The sequence below is a fragment of the Conger conger genome, chromosome 12 (assembly GCF_963514075.1).
Source record: "Conger conger chromosome 12, fConCon1.1, whole genome shotgun sequence".
Lineage (NCBI taxonomy): Eukaryota > Metazoa > Chordata > Actinopteri > Anguilliformes > Congridae > Conger > Conger conger.
In genome coordinates, this window is record NC_083771.1 from 42,118,453 (window position 1) to 42,138,523 (window position 20,071).

The 20,071-nt window shown below is 44.6% G+C and overlaps 1 protein-coding gene across 1 annotated transcript in view; it reads right to left on the minus strand.

Moving 5' to 3' along the window:
• The window catches only part of ntng2b (netrin g2b), a 60,389-nt gene that overhangs the window by 30,971 nt on the left and 9,347 nt on the right, over positions 1-20,071 (minus strand). Inside the window, exon 3 of the mRNA XM_061261949.1 lies at positions 17,813-18,456. Coding sequence (XP_061117933.1) covers positions 17,813-18,456 — 644 coding nt within the window. The remainder of the gene's footprint in view (positions 1-17,812; positions 18,457-20,071) is intronic.

A 20,071-nucleotide genomic window follows, 5' to 3' on the forward strand; every position in this document is an offset into this window, starting at 1 on the left:
GATGATTTCTCTAATGGGAGGCTCCCATGACTTTTAAATTATAACCTTTCCAGATGAGTGAGTGAATTCCAATACAGTTTGTTCCGCTGGAGTGAACAGCTATCCATCTGCATCAAATATTCAAAGGCTGGATCTGCTCGCCTCCAAAATGGCTCCATCTTTCTCAGCACAGTCAGTCACTCCGGGACTGAGTGCACCTCTTCATCCGCACTCTTCCTCTTTATATTTTATGCATCTTAATGTTTGAAAATGTAGCACGGGGGTGGGCTGTGGAATATGTCTTGGGAAAAACAAAAACCTGTCACAGAAATGTCACTTGAAAAATGGTGGGGATGAGTTTTGGAATATGATTTTGGGGCCTTCATTATGTACTCGTTCGTGATGGCAAACCATTCTCCTTAATCGCCCAGAAAACAAGTCAGGAGCACCAGGGTATAATACATCCAGCTTCTTGCCAAGACGCTGTGAATTACTCACAGAGTGTTCAGAAAGACATTCAATGTCCAACTCGCAATGAATGTTAAACTTCCATTTTGGTCGAATTTTGCACATAAATACATTTCAAACTGATACATTTGTCAAATATCAACTGACAGACCAAAGATGTACCAGGGCTTTGAATAAGACCCAAAAATGAGAGACAACATAAATAGGAGACTGAAGGGTTGGAATTAAATAACAGCTTTATGCTGCTGAACTGAAGTGAATACACTGATAACTCTATGTGCAGTATACGCATTCACACCAAAGTGTGGTTATCTTAACGTAAAAAGAAAATAGACATTTTAAAATGACAAATCATGACCTAAAAATATACAGTACTTAGAAAAGCAAATGTTTTCTGGTATCCATACATATAGTACACAGTGCCCTCCAAAAGTACAGTAGAGTAAACGGTAGAGTGAAATTAGTTATTTTTGCTCTCTCAGAAAAATTGTTCCAAAGGGAACCCTGTGATTCCATAAAAGAACCCTGTCTACTTCAAGGGTTCTTTGTTGGGCAAAATGGCTCCTAGTGTGGGAGGTTTCACTCTTTAAACCTATGATAGAGAGTTTCATAAATAACTCAAAATGATTCCTCTATGGAGAAATGCCAATAATGTAATGAGACAAGCCAAATAACCCTTTTTTCTGAGAGTGTAGGCATTTGGATTTGAGACAAAATGATGATTATGAGAAAAAGGTACAGATAATCAGCTTTCACTTCATGGTATTCACCGCTGTATCTGAAAAATGGAAGAGAAAAACCATACAGGGCCTGTTTCACAAACACAGATTAAGTCTAGTCCTAGACTAAATTCGATACGAAACTCAATTTAGTCCAGAACTTAATTTCTGTCTGTGAAACCAGCCCGCACATACCATGAAATAAAAGTTGATTGTTCATACCTTTGTCTTGTATCTTTTTCAACTAATTTCACTCCACCGTTACCACACTTTTGGAGAGCAATGTATGCATTTACAAATTACTGCATTAAATAATTTCAGCAAATTCAGCCAAAAAAAGTTTAAAAAAATCTATATAAGTACATTATTGAACATAACTTTTAAAAAACATAACCATGCCGATATCTGCTTTGTTTTGTATGTATGTATGATACCTGTATTACACAAAGGTTCCAGTTATTTTTACAGTACAATTTTAAATGTAGCTAATGGTTTTGGTAAATTGATATGACTAGCTGCAAAAGCAAATGAGCATGGCTTGTTTTTCTACTGTTCCATACAATGACTGCTTTTCTCAGACCTGCTTCCACAAAGAAAACCCCAAGCCAAATTATTTTTAAAAGCAGTATGCTACTTGTGGTGAGTATTGCTTACACCACAGTATATGAGTCCACTTTTGTAGAATCATTGCAAACATACCTCTCAAGTTTTAAAACTGGGGTCACCGTGCCTGGATGTAGCTATGATTATTTCTTTAAATACTATTAACCCTGAAGGTTGTATTGCTACTGCAGGTAAGGTTTTAATATGCAGTGTTCTCTAGCAAGGCACTCAGCTCTTTCCAATTACAATGCTTGCATACAATGTTTGTTGTGATCCGTCTCTGCGCCGCGGATCAAATCAGCACTTGTTATTTTACCACAGCTCAATAACTCACCTTTTGCTGCTCATGTGGAGTGTATGTATTATGCAATTGTTGATGTTGTCTTTTTGTTTTCACGTCTTTGTCACCGCCTTTTGTTGTTACGGTTTCACAGGAAATAGATAGCTCAGAATAGCTGCTGGCAGCTGGCACATTGTGCTGTTGAATGGTCATTCTTCATTGGCTCGTTCTCCCTCAGGAGCAACACTTACAGTACAAATTTGAGTCAGTGCTCTTAATTTGCCAGGAATCGAATTGCAACTCATACAGTAGGTTCTCAAAAAGGTATTATTTTTGGTTATATGCGCCCCAACACAATGCAAGATCCATATTCTTACGCACGAGTATCACGCCAGCACACTAGAACTGAGATTCAACTATTTTTGAAAACTTATGAAGGTATTACTAGAGCTAAAAATGTGATTTGTCTCTGGGGATGAAATCAGCAGCGCACAAACCACATTTAACCCTCAGTTAGACGACTGAAAGTGAAGTTAAGATTACGCTTTATCAGAATGAAAAGTCTGCACCGGTACCAGCTGAACACGCCCACCCTGTGCAGATACCATCCGAGGCACAGCTCCAATTTACTTCCACATTTGCGCAGGTGAAGATGGCTCCAGCGGTGTGGGGCTGGTGGGAGACACTGGGGCGCTCGGAGCGAGAGAAAGGATCCTTATCATTTCACACTTGAACTCAACAGGCACCGAGGGAGAGTCCTCACTCGCAGGGCGGCCTTTTCATTTGAATCAATCTTCCGTAATTACCTCTTGCTTCAGAAGCATATAGATATGGCAATTCCTCTTCAATCCTCTTTAGACCTTCAGGGGACAATTAGAACTCAATAGCAATCGGCAGCCTTCATTTTCTGGCTCAAGGAGCAACACATACCGGAGTTCATAGAGCTGAAATCTATTATTTAGCTGGCAATGCCAAAACTCTCCATTTTCTATCACTGTGTGCAAAAATAGTCTAATGCGGCTCATCTGATGAAGACACATAAAAAATAAATGTTGTACACAAGACTTGCTGGTTGTTTGTTGAGCAACTGAGAATCAAGATACTTGCTGAGCCATCTAAATTTATGCATTCAGTGCATATGACAGATTATGACATGGGTTTCAGAAGAGCTCTCTCCATCTTTATCTTGCTGGGGACAGTCTTGCCTGGGGAAGTCAGTTTCCTCCTGCTGCTCCCCCCCCTCCCCCCCAAAACAACAAAGAAGCCCAGTCTAACAAACAAGCGGAAAAAAAAGTTTCTGGACATGTTAATGCATGTCTCACACCACTTTCTTGAGTGATGGTGAAGCTCTGCACTTAAAAACAGAGCCTGATGAGAAGCGATGTTCTGACAGCTGGAGAGCCGTCTGACGGCTGGCTGAAAAGGGGGTGGGAGCTGTCCTGGAACATCCAGCCCAGGAAGAATATGCCCCTCTATCGCCATTAATATTCTAAATTATTGACGCCTCGCAGAAACAGCCGAAAATGCAAAGTGGACAATACAGGCTCTTGATTAAAAAGGGAGAGCAAACCAAGGGCAGAATGAATCATTTTGCTGTACGCGGTAAAGGACACTGAAGGCAGAGCAATCGCACCTTTATTAAAAGGTGTGTGTCACAGTGTTGGGGGTATACCAGGGATGCCGTTAGCTGCAGAGAATGCTTTTTTTTCTTCTTCCCTTTCGCATTGCAGCTTGCCTCTCTTCAGGAGGCCTTCTCCTCCTCGCGGCGGGAGGGGGGCAGGGCACGTTTACAGAAACTGGGCGAAAGAGTGCGGCCCGCGCCCCTCACTATAAATACCGCCCCGGCGTCCTGCCGAGGCCAGGTCGTGTCTGGAGGCTGGAGAGGGCACGGGGTCCAGCTGGGCCGGACCGGCAGAGGCACCGCTCCCGTTTGGGTCGCGTGCCAGGCCCCGCTGCTGGACCAGGATCGAACCCTGACCAGCGCGGTGGGCCATCTGGAAGGAGCTGGACCATACGGCCCGTTTCTGGCCCCCTCTCGCCCGCGGAACAAGGGCCTACATGTGCGAGGGGAACGGGTGCCAACGGGGCCTGGCCCTGCCGGACTATCGCCCAGCTCTCAGGGGGAGAAATAATAATGTACCGTTGGGTTACTGGCTGTGGGAGTGTTCCTGTCACCCTTTTAAGATATTAAGGGAAAGCATTGTCGCTCGGCTGATGAAAAGCAGGGCATTTAGATGACTAAATAAAAATGCAGATAAACAAACAGAGATAGATAGATAAAAGGCTCTCATAGCCTCAGACCCAGGGGCAGCTGGGAGCTTCCACTAATGGGGGCTTTATTTATTTCTCCCGCTTTTTCTCAGGAGATTCCAGCGCTATTTATTTCAATTTGAGAGGCCCCCTCCACAGGAAGAGACACTAACATATGAATAAAGATATATTGAGTGAAGACGTGAAGGTGCGGAGTGGCAAAGCCCAGAGAATTTCCCCTCTAAGGAAGCTCTGTGTCTGCGTGCACATGATGGTTGTCATAATTACCTCTGTAAAAAGTAGCTAATTGCCTCCTCGTGGAACAACCGAAACACGAGAAAGGGGAAGTCCTTATAGCAAGTGGAATCACCGCATCAAAGAGCTGCCAATCACAGCTCTATCTCCAGGCAAGCACCAGGGAGGCCCATCCGCTGTGCTACTATTTAACAAAGGCAGGGAGATTTACTTCTCCCATCTGTTCGATTAGCTTTCAAAAAGGACAGTCTAACCTCACTATAACTCTGACCGTTCAATCCTCGCTGAGCTCACAGAAACAGGCCAGGAGCTTCGCATGTCAGTGCGCTTTATTTTATTTTCACACACCTTCACAGAGCACCGCTTGCTCCCTCGCGATTGTAAATTCGGAAGCAGCAAATTGTACACGACTGTGCTTAAGTCCAGCCTTCATAAATTTGTTGCTTTAAAGGAGGCTATTGATTTTCTAAAGAGTGGGCGCCTCTCTTGTTCTGCCTGCGAGTGGGAGTGTAAGTCTCTTCAAGTGCTCTTTTCCTCTCCCAACTGGTCCTCTCTCCATGGGATCAAGCCAGGATCAGCCTGACCCCCTGCTGATCTACCTCATTCAGGTTTTCAAGAGGAATATTCCTCGGGAAAATAGATCTGAAAGTTTTCCATCTCCCATTGTTGTGATTTTTTCATTCATCTTTTTTCTTTACCGCGCTACTGTCTTCTCTGCTTTGAACTGTGTCGATATAAAAGCGATGCTTTTTCTATGAAAGAAAGGTTATGAGATTCACAGTCATTGAAAGTTCACTGCAAAGTGCAGCCTTGTTTCTTTCCCCCTTTCTTCATCAGCTTTTAGGAGATCTTCTAATGAGAAGGACACAGCTTCTGACCAGGACCACCCTGGAGCAGCAGAGTAAATCAGGGGTTTTCAGAGGTGATGGGGGCAGTTTAGGAGAAGCCCTCCGCCTCGGTGGGGGGTGCGGGGGTTGATGAAAGTAGGTCCAGCCTGGAGAAAAAGCCCAGGGTGGGGAACAGCTTATGCTGCACCGAGATGCTGACTGCTTTACTCACAGAATTGCCAATGACCTTGAGAGCCTTGGCACAGGCAGCTCCTGTAAATTATTCACACAGGATACAGAAAATGGCTTCTTGTGAGCTCCAAACCAGCAGGGTGGAAACCCTATGTAGAAAAGAGTCCTGCTCTTCATGGGTATATGTAAGGGGGTTTACAGTACGTAAAAAAAAAAAAGAAAAAAAACAGAATAAATTCCACATTTTTAAAAGGCAGTGACTTAAGAAGTCTCAAAGCATGCACGAAAAATATTGTTAGTTTTATGATTGTTCAGACGTACTGCTTGCTCAAATGTGCGTGTTGCAGTGCATTGTGGGTATTTTCAGCAACTCTAACGATGGGGAACAGCACAGCTCTCCAGACATGATGCACTGACATGTGCTACTGCAGCTGCGTGGATTATGCCTTTGTTTTCCAACACACCGCCATCTCATCCATACAGGAAGACTAGAGTGACACGAAGTCACAGCGATTTACGGCATTTTCAAATGGATCATCTCCCAGATTTAAACAGCGTGTCATATGCAAACCATTGTAGAACATTCCCCTATTCTGATGTTCAACGCATACGATAAAACAAAATATGAAATAAATGACATTTATTTCGGCCAGAGTACATGCAAGCGAGTACAATCCGCGAATTTGTATTCACTAACGGATGAGAACAGGGGTTTGCATGTGCCCAGCTGGGACTACACCAGGCGAATGTAACATGACAAACCATAGATGACAGTCGTGCATGACAACTTCCAAAAATCGCAAACAAACATGTGCACACCATGGTGATGCCCCAAAATTCTTAGTTTTTCCATCCCATGCTATTTTCTTTTTAGGGGGGGGATTCACAGCCCCCCTCTCCCCTCCTCCTGCTCTGGGACTCCGCTGGAGAGCGGACTGGAATGACAGGGGGGCGACTCAACGGGCAGAGGCCACATTATAATTGGAAATTTCCAAGCAGACTCTTTAACTCGCTCCCTTTCTCTCCTGCCCTCCAAATAGCAGCCGGCAGGGCCAAACAGGCATATTTTATGCAACTGTCTGTCCATCCATTTAATATGTCTGTGTCACCGCCGAATCTGAGCGTTTTTTATGTTTCAAAGAGGAATGTCTGAAATTTAGAGTCGGCGTGGCTGTGTTTTAATGAACAGTGGGGACAGGCTGGCTGTCCTCAGAATGGCAGGGGCCTCCTACGGAGATGGAGCAGCTCCAAAAATAAGCCTGGTAGAGAAACGGAAAATGAAAAAATGATGAGGGACAGAGTGTTGATGAAAGATTCTGTTTGGCTTCATGGGATGCCTCTTTTTGTTTGGGCCCCCTGGGCATGGATCTGGGCTGAGGAGATATTTATGCCTGAGGTGCCAGTGTCTGGGGAGAATTTCAAAGATCTCCCCCCTGCGATTGTGTGGAGCAAACTGCAGAAACTTGGGCTTTCCCTCTGAGACAATGTGCCCGCCCAATAACCTTTGCATACGCTGGAATAACTACAGCCAAATGGACTGCATCTCCACCTGAACAAGGCCAGTCATTCTACCAATTATCCTGCTTTTGTTGTGTGCCTACTTTGGCCATTGCATGAATTGTGCAAAACACTCTTGTTCGTAGATTGAACAATGGCCCAATCCTATCATTTGCATATGACCAATATGACACTCTTCAATGTTCTTTCTCCCAACGTTTACAATATCCTTTTCAGGATTCAGTATAATAGAATGGTGTTCCAAACAGGCAACACATAAAAAAAATCTCACTAAAATTAGACCTCATCTGCCAAGCATGAATGCAGGAACGGACAACAGATGAATTTGCCGCACTAATTGATACAAGAAAGCCAGCAGCTTGACCATATGCCGTTTTCTCTTCTCACAATGAGGGAAATACTCATAGCATTATATAATCACAAATGGTCCAAATATGACACCGCTACTTCATTGTCCCTGACCCCCCTCAGATTCCTCTTGTCAGCTCCACTGGGATCATTAGTTCAGCACTGTTAGGAGCCAGGGGCCTGGGCTGGTTGATTTGCTTCATAAATTAGCAGCAAAGAAGTCTTTTCCCAGACAGCACAGGTTAATATAATTGTCCCCATAAACCTTGAGACTGAGAGTACACCATTAGTCACACGCTACTTTCTTTCAGGCGACTGAGTATGGGAAATGGTTCAAAATGCTTCCTAGACCATGGCTGCAATCGATACATTTGTAAACATATGCACAAAGAAAAACGATAGCCTTTAATCCAAAGTATATTTACTGACGTTCGAGGGTGAAGTGGAATAGCAGCTTTCTTGCATCTCAGCACATGCATTAATTGTGATGAATTAATGGTGATTCTCCGACCAAAGGCACCTTGGATTCTGTGAAATGTCTGACTGGCAGGAGAGGAAATCACTGAGATCTTGGCTATTCCCACACCTTTGAGAATATCGAGATGAGGCAAGCTTACCATCAGTCTGCTCTTGCTTAGATGCTAACGGTCCTAGCCCAACGTTGCAACAATCCCTTCAAGCGAACAAAATACGAAGTCAACTCTGGAAACACATGCCAGTGAGAGGAATTCCTTAGGCAAGGGAGGGTGAGTTTCATCCACTCCACAATGGTGGAGCTATCAGTTGTTTGGAATAGGGATCTGCACACATTACCTACTGACAGCACTGACCTGAGGCAACCTGGGACAGCATCCCACTGTCGTCTACAATACCTCTGTATAAACCTTATCTGCCAATGAGGAATCACCACTGAGACCCTTGTGTGGGAACAGTTGGGGGGGGGGGGGGGGGGGTGAAGCGTCATGAAGGCAAATTAGCTGAAATATAACTTTTTTTTAATCCGGGAAAAAAATTGAGCTTGTGAAAAACTAGTGCCGTGGTGCTGCATGCTGAATTTGTATCTAGACTAGTAAGTAAGTGTGAAAGCGTTACTCTCACATTCTGTGTCTCTGGCTCAGTGTTTTTTGGGATGTGTTGAAAGTTTCTTCCATGCACCCGCGGTGCTAGAGCCTTGTAGTAAGGCTATTTGCATGTGAGCTAACTCTGTAATAATATTATGCTAATTAATGTAGCTCAGTGAGAACAAACTGTCTTCTCAAGGACGAATGCCTCCTGTGCAGATCAGCTTAAATTCCCACAGTGTTTTTCAGCGTTTGAACATGCATATCAAGAAATTACGTTCCCAACTAATGCTAGGTGCTGAGAGTAAGCTTCCTCTACTGTCTCTGAGGATTTAAATAGATATTTACGGACAGGTATTTGTTCTGTCGAAGGGAAGAATCGCCAAAAAATCATCACTTTCATAACTCAACTTTTGACAAAACGCGCAGATCAAAAACACAAAACCGAAAGAAAACCGTGATTGATTTATCATTCCACACGCATTTTACCATTGTGTCCTTTTGCATAGTCAAAGGGGCATGAATAATTAAAGGGACAATCTGTTTATACTCTATATGAAACTCTTCATCCAAACCACGGCCCTGAGGCCACTGTGAGGAGGCTTGGATTGTGCCACCGCACTCACACACGCAGCATATTCAGAGTTAATCACCACGAGCTTCATGTGATGAGCTGGTAGTTAACACAGTCAGTGGTAAAGTGCAAGTGTTTCTTAGGCCAGCTCTCAGAAGTGCAGATTTGACAGTATAAGGCTTTTAAAAATGCCCCTGACACAGGTCTCCTGAGAACTGCTCTTTCAAACACCCCTCCCAGACCTTGGTTACTCCCAAGGCCTGCTACCTGAATCTTGCGGGGAACACAGCTTTTTGGAAACTTCCGAGCAATGCATGGGCAGGGAACTGGTATTTTTAAAATAAATTCATATGAGGTGTTCTGAGGGCAGAGTATTCAATAGGACAAAACTGTATTGTACCTCTCCAGTGTTTATAAAGCATGGTCTAGAAAAAAGGACTGGGCGATACACTGGTTAGATAATTATGAAATATGTTTTGAGCACAATAATGATGCATTGCCTTCCATTCCATTGGTTTTCCTGGTGTGGTATGAAATATCCCAACTAAAATGCTTCCGGAAAAAAATCTATCGGATGTTGATACCACAGCAGCAAGGTCGTACAGCTTCCACGTGATCATGTTGTGTGTTTTTGTACATCAGATGGTAGCTATAAAAACATTTTTAATATATAAGATATTGTTATTCTTGTACTCAAACATATTCAATAATTAGCAAGTAGCCAGTCCTATTTTGTAGACAATATTTCCATTCTATTTTGCAGGCATTGGGAGAAGCTGTTATCAAATGGGCCAAGAGTGATTTGGAATGCTCTTATAATCCTAACTGGTAAAAATGTTGCTAGCTCGCACTGACGAGAAGTTCACACTTCTAAATGTCTGAAAAGATAACATAGATGGCAGTGTCAATTGTTTCTTAGATCCAGAAATAAATCTGGCCAAAGACTAAACAGGAGGATTGTACAGTGGGAAATGTATTCCTCCATCATTTGTCTAGTAAGTAGACTGATAAAGAGAATATCTCAATCACTGCACTTGAATATTTTGTGCAAATGTGTAATTACAGAGTCAATTTGAAGTAAAATTTCATGTGTAAGCTATTATCTCTCTCTCTCTCTCTCTCTCCCTCTCTCTCTCTCTCTCTCTCTCTCTCTCTTTCACATATACAAATACAGAAACACACGCGCACACATGCATACACTCACGCACACACACACACACACACACACGTACACTCTGCACGGATTATTCAAGTGTTAACCATGACTTTGTGCTAAGGACTCTACAGGTCTCCTGATTTGTATGTCATCTGATATCTGATATTTCATATATTCCTTTTTGTAGTTTTGTGTCATTTTTCTATTCCTGCTAATCATACATTATGTTTTTTTCAACCAGCACCTTTACAATTTTGCAGCATTATTTGAGAGCACAATATACACAAGCGATTACACAATGAAATGTATACTATAAAATTAATACGGAATATAGTTATGTGGCAGGTATATATGGTAAAGGTAGTAGGCCTATTTGATAACAGTAGTTACAGTCCACTGCATAAAAAAGGTTTAAATCACTCTCGTGATGCTCTGATTTTGAGAGAGGAATATTGATAATTGTGATGTCACAATCTCACCCAAGACTCCATGTTCTCCGCCTGCCTGCCCTCCGGAAGGCAAGGGACACAAAATGTTGGAATAATTCAAAGCGCGCTGGCAGCTACCGAAGCCACGCTGCAACAACAGTGGAGGGAAGATCCGTGAACAAAAGACACAGCTCTGTAATCCTTCAACCGGCGTGGCGGGCCGAACGGACAGGGCCTTGAGACCGGGGGATAACTCACAGCCGGCCCTTCACTGTCAGCCGCAGGTGTGACGGACTGTATCAGAGAGCAAGGGGGAGCGCGCCCGCCCCCCTGGGGCTCCTACTACGCATGCTGCACAGCTGAGCTGTGAGAAAAGAAAGCTTTCAACACCTAACTTCACACAGGCTGTGTGTAGAGCACAACTATGCGCAAACACACACAAAAAAAAAACCTGCTAAAATGCAGTGAGGAGAACACCATGAAATCAGGCAGCCCGAGTGACTTCGCCACAATCAAATGTCAGCGGATTTGTCATAATTATGAATGGCGCGTTTAAGCACATTTTACGGTATCACATTTTGTATTGTAAACACCGATACCCATATTAGACATCGCTGAAATTATGGATGATTACTTGGAACAAAGGACGTATTTTTTGGACACATCCAAAATGTGTGACTCATATTTAAAGGGATAACTGTTTGATCATTTAATTCCTTCATTATTTAAGCAGAATACTGAACGTCGGTAAAAACATATTCAAAAACACGGATACCCACATGGTGTATATGAGGAGCTAAATATTCAAACGGTGTATAGCGCTTTAAAGGTTTGGTTTGCTTACAGTTTCATTACAACTAAACTAAACTCCGATATTAAATCATCAGTCCTAATTTTGATACATTTAAGCACTTTATCTCTCTAAATGAGATAATGAGAGAAGCAAATATAGCATCAGGAATGGCCACATCCTAAATGAACAAGATAGGGACTTCCCGTCATTAAGGCGCAGTAATAAGCAGCGATCTGAAAACCAATCGCTTCACCTCCCATCACAGCCAACCTTAGCAAACTCTCAGAGATCCAGGAGAAAATTAAATTGTGAAGGGTTAATGCTCTGAAATGACCCTGCGCTGCGGATTAAGGGAGACAAATGTGGAGCTCTTTCCCATCCACATTTGTCTCAGACAGCTCTCAATCTACAACTAATCCACTTAGTTCTTCAGCCAAGGCTTACGGCCTGCTTTTTATTTCATTATTGAGGCCGACTTTATGATCTGGGGAGCGAGAGACAGATGGGATTGAGGCTAAAGGGAGAGAGGCCGGAAAACTCCAGTCAACGCCAGTCATGGGATGCTCATTGTGAAACATTTCACGCCTATAAATCATGTGAGCACAGAGGTATTCCTCGGCACTTACGTAACAAGACTGTCTGTGTCACAGGGAGACGACGAAAAACCCCTCCTCTGAATCTGACCACGTGGGAAGAGCCCAACTACACTCTGGAGGAATGTATCAATATCATATAATATAGTATAATACAGTATAAGATAATATATATATTTTATTATATCATATATCATAATAATATAGAAAATATTAAAAACACTTTAGACATTTGGAAGTTTAGTGAAACTGACGTGAAATGAAGACGTCACACACGTTTGTAAAATGTGCAGAATAATGCATAATAATAATTAGAATATAAGATTTGGAGTTTGAATATACAATCGCTAAGCACTTTATTAGGAACACCTCTATACCTACTTTCATGCGATTATCTAATCAGCCAATTGTGTGGCAGCAGTGCAATGCATAAAATCATGCAGATACGGGTCAGGAGCTTCAGATAATGTTCACATCAACCATCAGAATGGGGGAAAATGTGATCTAAGTGACTTTGATCGTGGAATGAATGTTGGAGCCAGGGTGGTTTGAGTATCTCAGAAACTGCTGATCTCCTGGGATATTCACACACAACAGTCTCTAGAGTTTGCAGAGAATAATGCGAAAAACAAAAAACATCCAGTGAGCAGCAGTTCTGTGGGCAGAATTTCCTTCTTAATGAGAGAGGTCAGAGGAGAATGGCCAGACTGGTCAAAGCTGACAGGAAGGTGACAGTAACACAAATAACTGGTCAGTGGTTCTAATCCCGGTGTAGCCACAATAAGATCCGCACAGCCGTTGAGCAAGGCCCTTAACCCTGCATTGCTCCAGGGGAGGATTGTCTAATCAACTGTACGTCGCTCTGGATAAGAGCGTCTGCCAAATGCCAATAATGTAATGTAAAGTAACTGCACTTTACAACAGTGGTATGCAGAAGAGCATCTCTGAGCACACAAACCCCGAAGTGGATAGGCTACAGCAGCAGAAGACCAATAAATACCTAATAAAGTGCTCACTGAGTGTATAACTTACTGTTATTCAGCATAATGGTTAGATCCTCACTGGAGACCAAGCAGTTTGTTTCATAACTTTATGATAGCCATGATTATAGACCTGAAGCTTTTTCTAGAGTCTTCAAACTTTTTGACAATTAATTAAAAAAGCTACAGTGTATTTCCTGGATCAGTTTTCCCTTGCATCAGTTCTGCATGGAAAATGATGCGCATAAATAACTGCGACAGAAAGAGTAAAGTTCTCCATTGAAAATACATTAGTAGTCTGCTGTTTACACACTCTAAATTCCGCATTCTTGAAGGCAAATCTTGATGGAGAGTCAAGCCCTTCAAGATACCCTTTTTAGCAAGAGCGTGAACCTGGTCATGTAGAGTTAGAGACCGGAGTGAAACACTGGAGAAGGGTGACAGCCAGTGACAAGGGCCTGTTACACGCCAATCAAGGCGCTCACATGCCCCGACACTTTGACGTGTCCCCCCTGATTGCATCCATAAGGGGAGGGCGGAAGAATACTCCATTTGCGGATCTGTCACGGGTCAGGATAGACCGTGCTCTATCAAAGGGACTGACAAGTGCTTTGGTCTCTAGGCCCCTGAGCTGACCAAAAAAAAAAAAAAAAACACCACCCACCACCATCCACAACTAAACGGTAGTGCAGGGACACGGGTGGGGTGACTGAACCAGTTGGCCGTCGCTAAATTCAGCCATTTCGTAAAAAGGACAGCACTGCAGCAGAACCGGCTGTGGCCGCGTCCGTTCTCGTCCCGTGACATCACTCCCACATGTGGGAATGGCTGAACGCGGACCGAAGACGCCGACGGCTCCGGTGCCGTTACCGTCCCAGTCCTCTGGTTAAGTGACTTTGATCGTGGAATGAATGTTGGAGCCAGGGTGGTTTGAGTATCTCAGAAACTGCTGATCTCCTGGGATATTCACACACAACTGTCTCTGGAGTTTGCAGAGAATAATGCGAAAAACAAAAAAACATCCAGTGAGCAGCAGTTCTGTGGGCAGAATTTCCTTCTTAATGAGAGGAGGTCAGAGGAGAATGGCCAGACTGGTCAAAGCTGACAGGAAGGTGACAGTAACGCAAATAACTGGTCAGTGGTTCTAATCCCGGTGTAGCCACAATAAGATCCGCACAGCCGTTGAGCAAGGCCCTTAACCCTGCATTGCTCCAGGGGAGGACTGTCTCCAGCTTAGTCTAATCAACTGTACGTCGCTCTGGATAAGAGCGTCTGCCAAATGCCAATAATGTAATGTAATGTAACTACACATTACAACAGTGGTATGCAGAAGACATGACATCACTCCCACATGTGGGAATGGCTAAACGCGGACCGAGGACGCCGACGGCTTCGGTGCCGTTACCGTTACCGTCCCCGTCCCCGTCCCCGCCTTCCACACACCCGGCGAGTTCCCAGCCCTCCTCTCCCCGCCCCACCTGACCTCTATAAGCCTGCCCATCTGAAACCGGGTCCGCCGGGCTACTTCAGCACATCGACTGGGCTAAATTTACCCATCTCTTCCGCCCTCGCGCTCCTGCAGTTGCACTTAATGGGCTATCAGGTTCCAGGATTATTGATAAAACAGCATTATTTGTTGGGTCCCTGGCCCCTGACTACCTGTGCAAGCTCTTTAGAGGAGGTTTATTTTGATGATACAGCATGGAGGCTCCTGCACTTTACCTCCAGCCTGAATACATGTAGATTCAGCTGATCTTAGGTGATGGAGAAAAGGGAGGGGGAAGGACAGGGGTGGGGTTGTGCCGGGGACTTTCCCGGATAAACGCGATCCCAGACCCGTCTCATTTCCTAGACTCAGGCGGCTCCCCTTCACATGCATTCATGGTATCCCCTGTCAACCGATCAGCTCACAATACACAATAATAACAATAACAACAACAATTACAATAATAACAACAATGATTACGATGGTTATTATCATTATTTGCAGTCATAACCAGACCGCCATAACCTTCAGTCTTAACCAGAGTGTTAACAACACACGTTGAACTTAAAGTGTAACCAAATTATAGATGTGGAACATATGACAATAAAACAGACCATAAAATGTATTTATTTAATTTAATGAATGTCAAGGGTTAATACAATTCATTATTTTATTTAATGTATTTAGTCTCTTTCATTTAAGTAGGTCATCTTAGAACTCAATTTTAATTTGCAGCCAGTGACCTGGGGAATCAAACTGGATAGGAGGGGTGATTAGTTGGCCAAATTTAGAGCCAGTTTTTGCGGAAATTTGGCAAGGGCTGCAGGGTTAATCTAAACTATGAAAAAGTGCCACCAATATCATTGATGACCACAGTGTGTCGGGACCTCGATTTGCCATCTCAGCCAAAGGACAGCACCTCCTACAGAGAAGCATGCAGGGACACTCCAGACTCCAGACATAGGAAAGAATGGTCCTTACTGCTCCACCAATGACATTACATTACATTATTGGCATTTGGCAGACGCTCTTATCCAGAGCAACGTACAGTTGATTAGACTAAGCAGGAGACAATCCTCCCCTGGAGCAATGCAGGGTTAAGGGCCTTGCTCAAGGGCCCAACGGCTGTGCGGATCTTATTGTGGCTACACCGGGATTAGAACCACCGACCTTACGTGTCTGACCACTATGCTACAGGCCACCCCAATTCCGGCAGGAACCAAGTCCTCCATCCTCCATTAACCAAGCCCACATCTGCTTAGCTTCAGCAGTTAGCCATGAGACCAGGGATGTGTACAGGATGACACAGCTACTGATACTCCCATATGCCCGGTAAAACCATAAAAAAAACCCTTTCCTCTGTCTAGTGCCTCTCAAGCTGGAAAGTCTGATCTCTGGTGAGTGCTACAATAATGCTTAGTTACTTCAGAATGTATTTTAAAGTATTCATTCACTTATTCACACATTCACCATTCATTCATTAATGCATTCATTATTCTGTATTCAAGTAAGGGATACTTAAAAGAGCAAACGCCACGTAGCCAGTAACCGAATAGGAAAAACAATCAACAAATTAAATGAGCAAATCTGGAAATGAAACCGCGCTCCGGATTCCCATCAGCAGGTTACATTACATCTCTCTCAATTAGGAAGCTTCTGTCCTTGTTTTTATACTTCATTAAGTTCAATTACTGATTATTATGGCTGTTAAGGACAGGAGGAAATGAGCCATTGAGGATGTACCGCCGGCCGTCGATTGCTCAGGCAGGTCCTATTACCACCGTGATGGGCCCATTCTGTTTCTGTCAGAGCTCATTGGGCAGATAGGTGTCAGAAAAATTACTCCTATTTTTATCACTCAAACCTGACAGGGGCATTTCCCACTGTGGTGGGGCAGATACAAAAATCCCAGCCCGAGGAAGAACATTCAGCAGCAAAACATTAGCATTATATCCCTAGGGAATTAAAAACGGAAAGCACCAAGCATGCATTTTCCTTAACACGTTGTCCACCGGACCATGTCACCCTCCGCCATTTTTTTCCCCTCCTCTACATCCCGGAATAACTATTGATTAGGGGATTACATTACCAGTGGGTGGGTGATGAGTGGGTGGACTAACCTCATTCATTTTATCACAGTTTATATTTGCCCGGGTGTTACTAAATCGAGGAGAAAAGGGAGAATTGCTCTGGATTTAGATGTCAGCAGAAACGCGGCCCTGCTCCTTCATCTCTGCGGCAGCGGTCCGTGCGGCCGGGAGAGTATTGTCTCTGCCTTGCCTTGATCCGTCTCTGGTGCTCTTTTGATCGATACTTACAGGACACTTATTGAGAAACAAAAGGCAGCGGGGCTTTACTCTGCAGAATGTGCACGGTCAGCAGGAGCTTAAGGCTTCATCAAATACGCCTCCCCCTGCTTCTCAGATGACATCAACTAACACCTTCTTACCGTAAATACTTGCTTGGCATTTTTTGGTCCCTCCCTTGCCCTTCCACCCCACCCTCTCTGCGGATGTTAAATACCATTCAAATGTCACCGTGCCTTATTGATTGGAATAATAATTCAGAAGAAAAAAAAAAAAAGGCTTGTTGATGCTAAATAGTTGTTGAACCATAGCCCCATTCCTCACTGTCAGAAACAGGCCATGTCAGGGCTGCGGCTCTTCGGATAGGGTTGCATTAGACAGGCATGGCGACACACTTATCTCAGCAATCATCAAGCTTTATACCATTAAAGGTATACGGTGTAAAGATGCTGCTTTATGAAGGATCGGGACTACAAGGCCATTCACTTTGGTTCATAATATAAAAATATAAAACACTTTTTTGACAGGCAGGATACAAGGTCACTTGTTACTGATGTAATTACAGCGTCTAACACTGACGAATGAAATCACCTGTAACATGCATGCCTTTTTCTCAAATCTACTCAGTGAATACTTAGTGAATAGTATCATTAGTGTTGTAATGCTATGCCAGTATTTGGCAGTATACATTACACTTGTAAAACCATTTAATTAAAAGGAAATTTGAATGCAATGTCATAATCAGAGATAATGTTTAGAAACGCAATTGTATTTGGATTAACAGTAACGATGTCTCTTGAGGAATGTCATTTAGGCAAATTGAAAATTCACTCTTGGAAGATTTTAAACTGTGAATACTTTGCTTTCAGGGGATATTTAGAAAGATTTTGATGTGATCACGACTACAGTGAACATGTCATTTTGGAGTTCATACCCACTAACCACCCCGGACCACCACAGGGGTGTTTGACGGCAATTTGCCGAAAGAGCGCTCACCTGGCAGGGACGTCGATGTTGGAGATGGCGTAGAAGTACTTGAAGAGATTGTCCCTCTGGATGTAGGTGCCCCCCAGCGCGGGCTGGAGGAGGCGCAGCCTCAGGTTGGTGAAGGTGAAGAAGTCCCGCAGGCCCTTCATGCTCTCCATGCGCGTGTACAGGCTGTTCATGTTGAGCAGCTTGGGCCCGGCGAAAATGGCGAAGCGCGCCCGCACCTCGAAGCGCACGTTCTTGTCGTTCTTGGAGCCCACCCAGCGCGAGTACTCCTCGGTGCAGATCACCCGCGTCACGTTGGCGGCGGCCAGGTCCTGCACCTTCTTGGGGGCCATCTTGAACGCCTCCATGCAGTCGTCGGCGTAGAACTGGAAGGGCTGCCACGTGCGGCCGTAGTCCAGCGACTTGTCCAGCACCATCATGGTGGGCCGGCCGTACTCGAAGGTGACCTGGACGTCGTCCGTCAGCTCCAGGCTCTTGTTCCAGGCCAGCGAGATGTTGGCCAGCAGGGGGTCCGGGTAGCGGCTCCACGTCACCGTCTGCCAGTAGGTGATCAGGCCGCTGCGCTCCCGGTCCTGCATCAGCTGCGGCGGGTGAGCCAGGTCGGGGTTCGAGGCGTCGCACTCATCGCTGCACAGGTACGGGTTCTCCTGGAGAGGGGGGGAGGAGGTGTGGAGCGAGGGGGAGGAAGGGGAGGGGGAGGGGGACGGGGACGTTAGCCGTCGTTCTGCATGTGGACGGAGGACATACAATCGCAAGCGCTGTGAGTAATTGAGCGATGAGTTGCGTTTACTGCTAGTACCTGAGGCGGTGTGAAAGAGCGGGGCTTTTAACAGCATCTGGCAACTTCTAGAGCTTTGAGAACACTTGTTTAAAACCCACAAACAGGGGTGTCTCGGTGGCGCAGCCTGCAGAGCACTGACCGCATGCTCATTGTGAGCCGCCACGTCAACGGTTCGAATCCCTCTCTCTCGCCCCCATTCTTCCTGTCTCTATATACTGTCCAATAAAGCTGAAAAAGGCCTAAAAAATATCTTTAAAAAAAAACAAAAAAAAACCCCACAAACTGGAAAAGCAATAGTTCGGTTATGTGTGATGAGCAGGTAAGAGACCATCCATCCATCCATCCATCCTTTATCTAACCCGCTTATTCCTTGGCCATGGTCATGGGGGACTATCCCAGCATGCATTGGGTGTGACGCATGACCAAACAGAACCACTTTCTTAAATTAGTGAACAGGGGAGGAGGTATTCCAAATGGACACAACACATGAGAACTGACAGGGTGGGCAGAAATGTATTCTGACATGCTATAAGACTATGGGCAGCAGAAGCACTGGAATAGCTGGTGGGTGGTAGGAGGGGCTCCCTCCGCAAACATTTCGACAGTCTGTTTCACACAGTACCAGACACTACAAAGCATTGTTTTCTGCTGATAACCTAATTATTCATGTCGATATTTTCATTTTCAGCAGCAACAGATTCATTTTCTAAGATGTCACACCAGACAAATCTAATACAACCTCAATATTTAAATCTCATAAAATCCATAATAAAGAGTGACTGAGATTTATTTTCCCTGTTAGTATTCACTTTCTGCCGGCAATTGTTCTAACTGTCATGGATCTCCATATTCCCCTAATCCACCCGCACTGACAATTTGCCCCATCCCCCCTCACCCCTGCACCCCCACCCTTAACCGACCTACGACCCTGTGACACACATGTTGGAATGGATTAACAGAGGGATTGTTGGGCGTCATCTTCCTGACGTCTAAATCCCCTCTGAAGATAAGTCAGCACAGTTACCGCCCCACTGCAGAGGGGGCTGTCTGCATCCCAGAGGGCTTGGAGCCTTCCCAGCACCACTGGTGGGAAGGGAGATGCATACTGTGCAGTGTGTGTGTGTTCATTTGCACATTGTGTATGTGCTAGCGCGGTTGCGTGTGCGCGCTTGTGCATGCGCATGTACGTGTGTTTATTTGCACATGGTGTCTGTGTGCTTGTGCTTGTGCATGTGTGTGTGAGTGCATGCTGAGCATGTGTGCACGTGTGCACGTGTGTTTATTTGCATGTTTGTGTGTGTGTGTACGAAGTGCACCTACATGTGTGTGGGCATGTGTCTGTGAGCGCGCTTGTGTGTGTGTGTGCGTGTGTGGGTCTGTGTGTGTTTGTTTGTGTGTGTGTACTTGCGTGGATCTGTGTGAGTGTGCATGCATGGGTCTGTGTGGGTTTGTGTGTGTGTGTTTGTGTGTGTGTACATGCG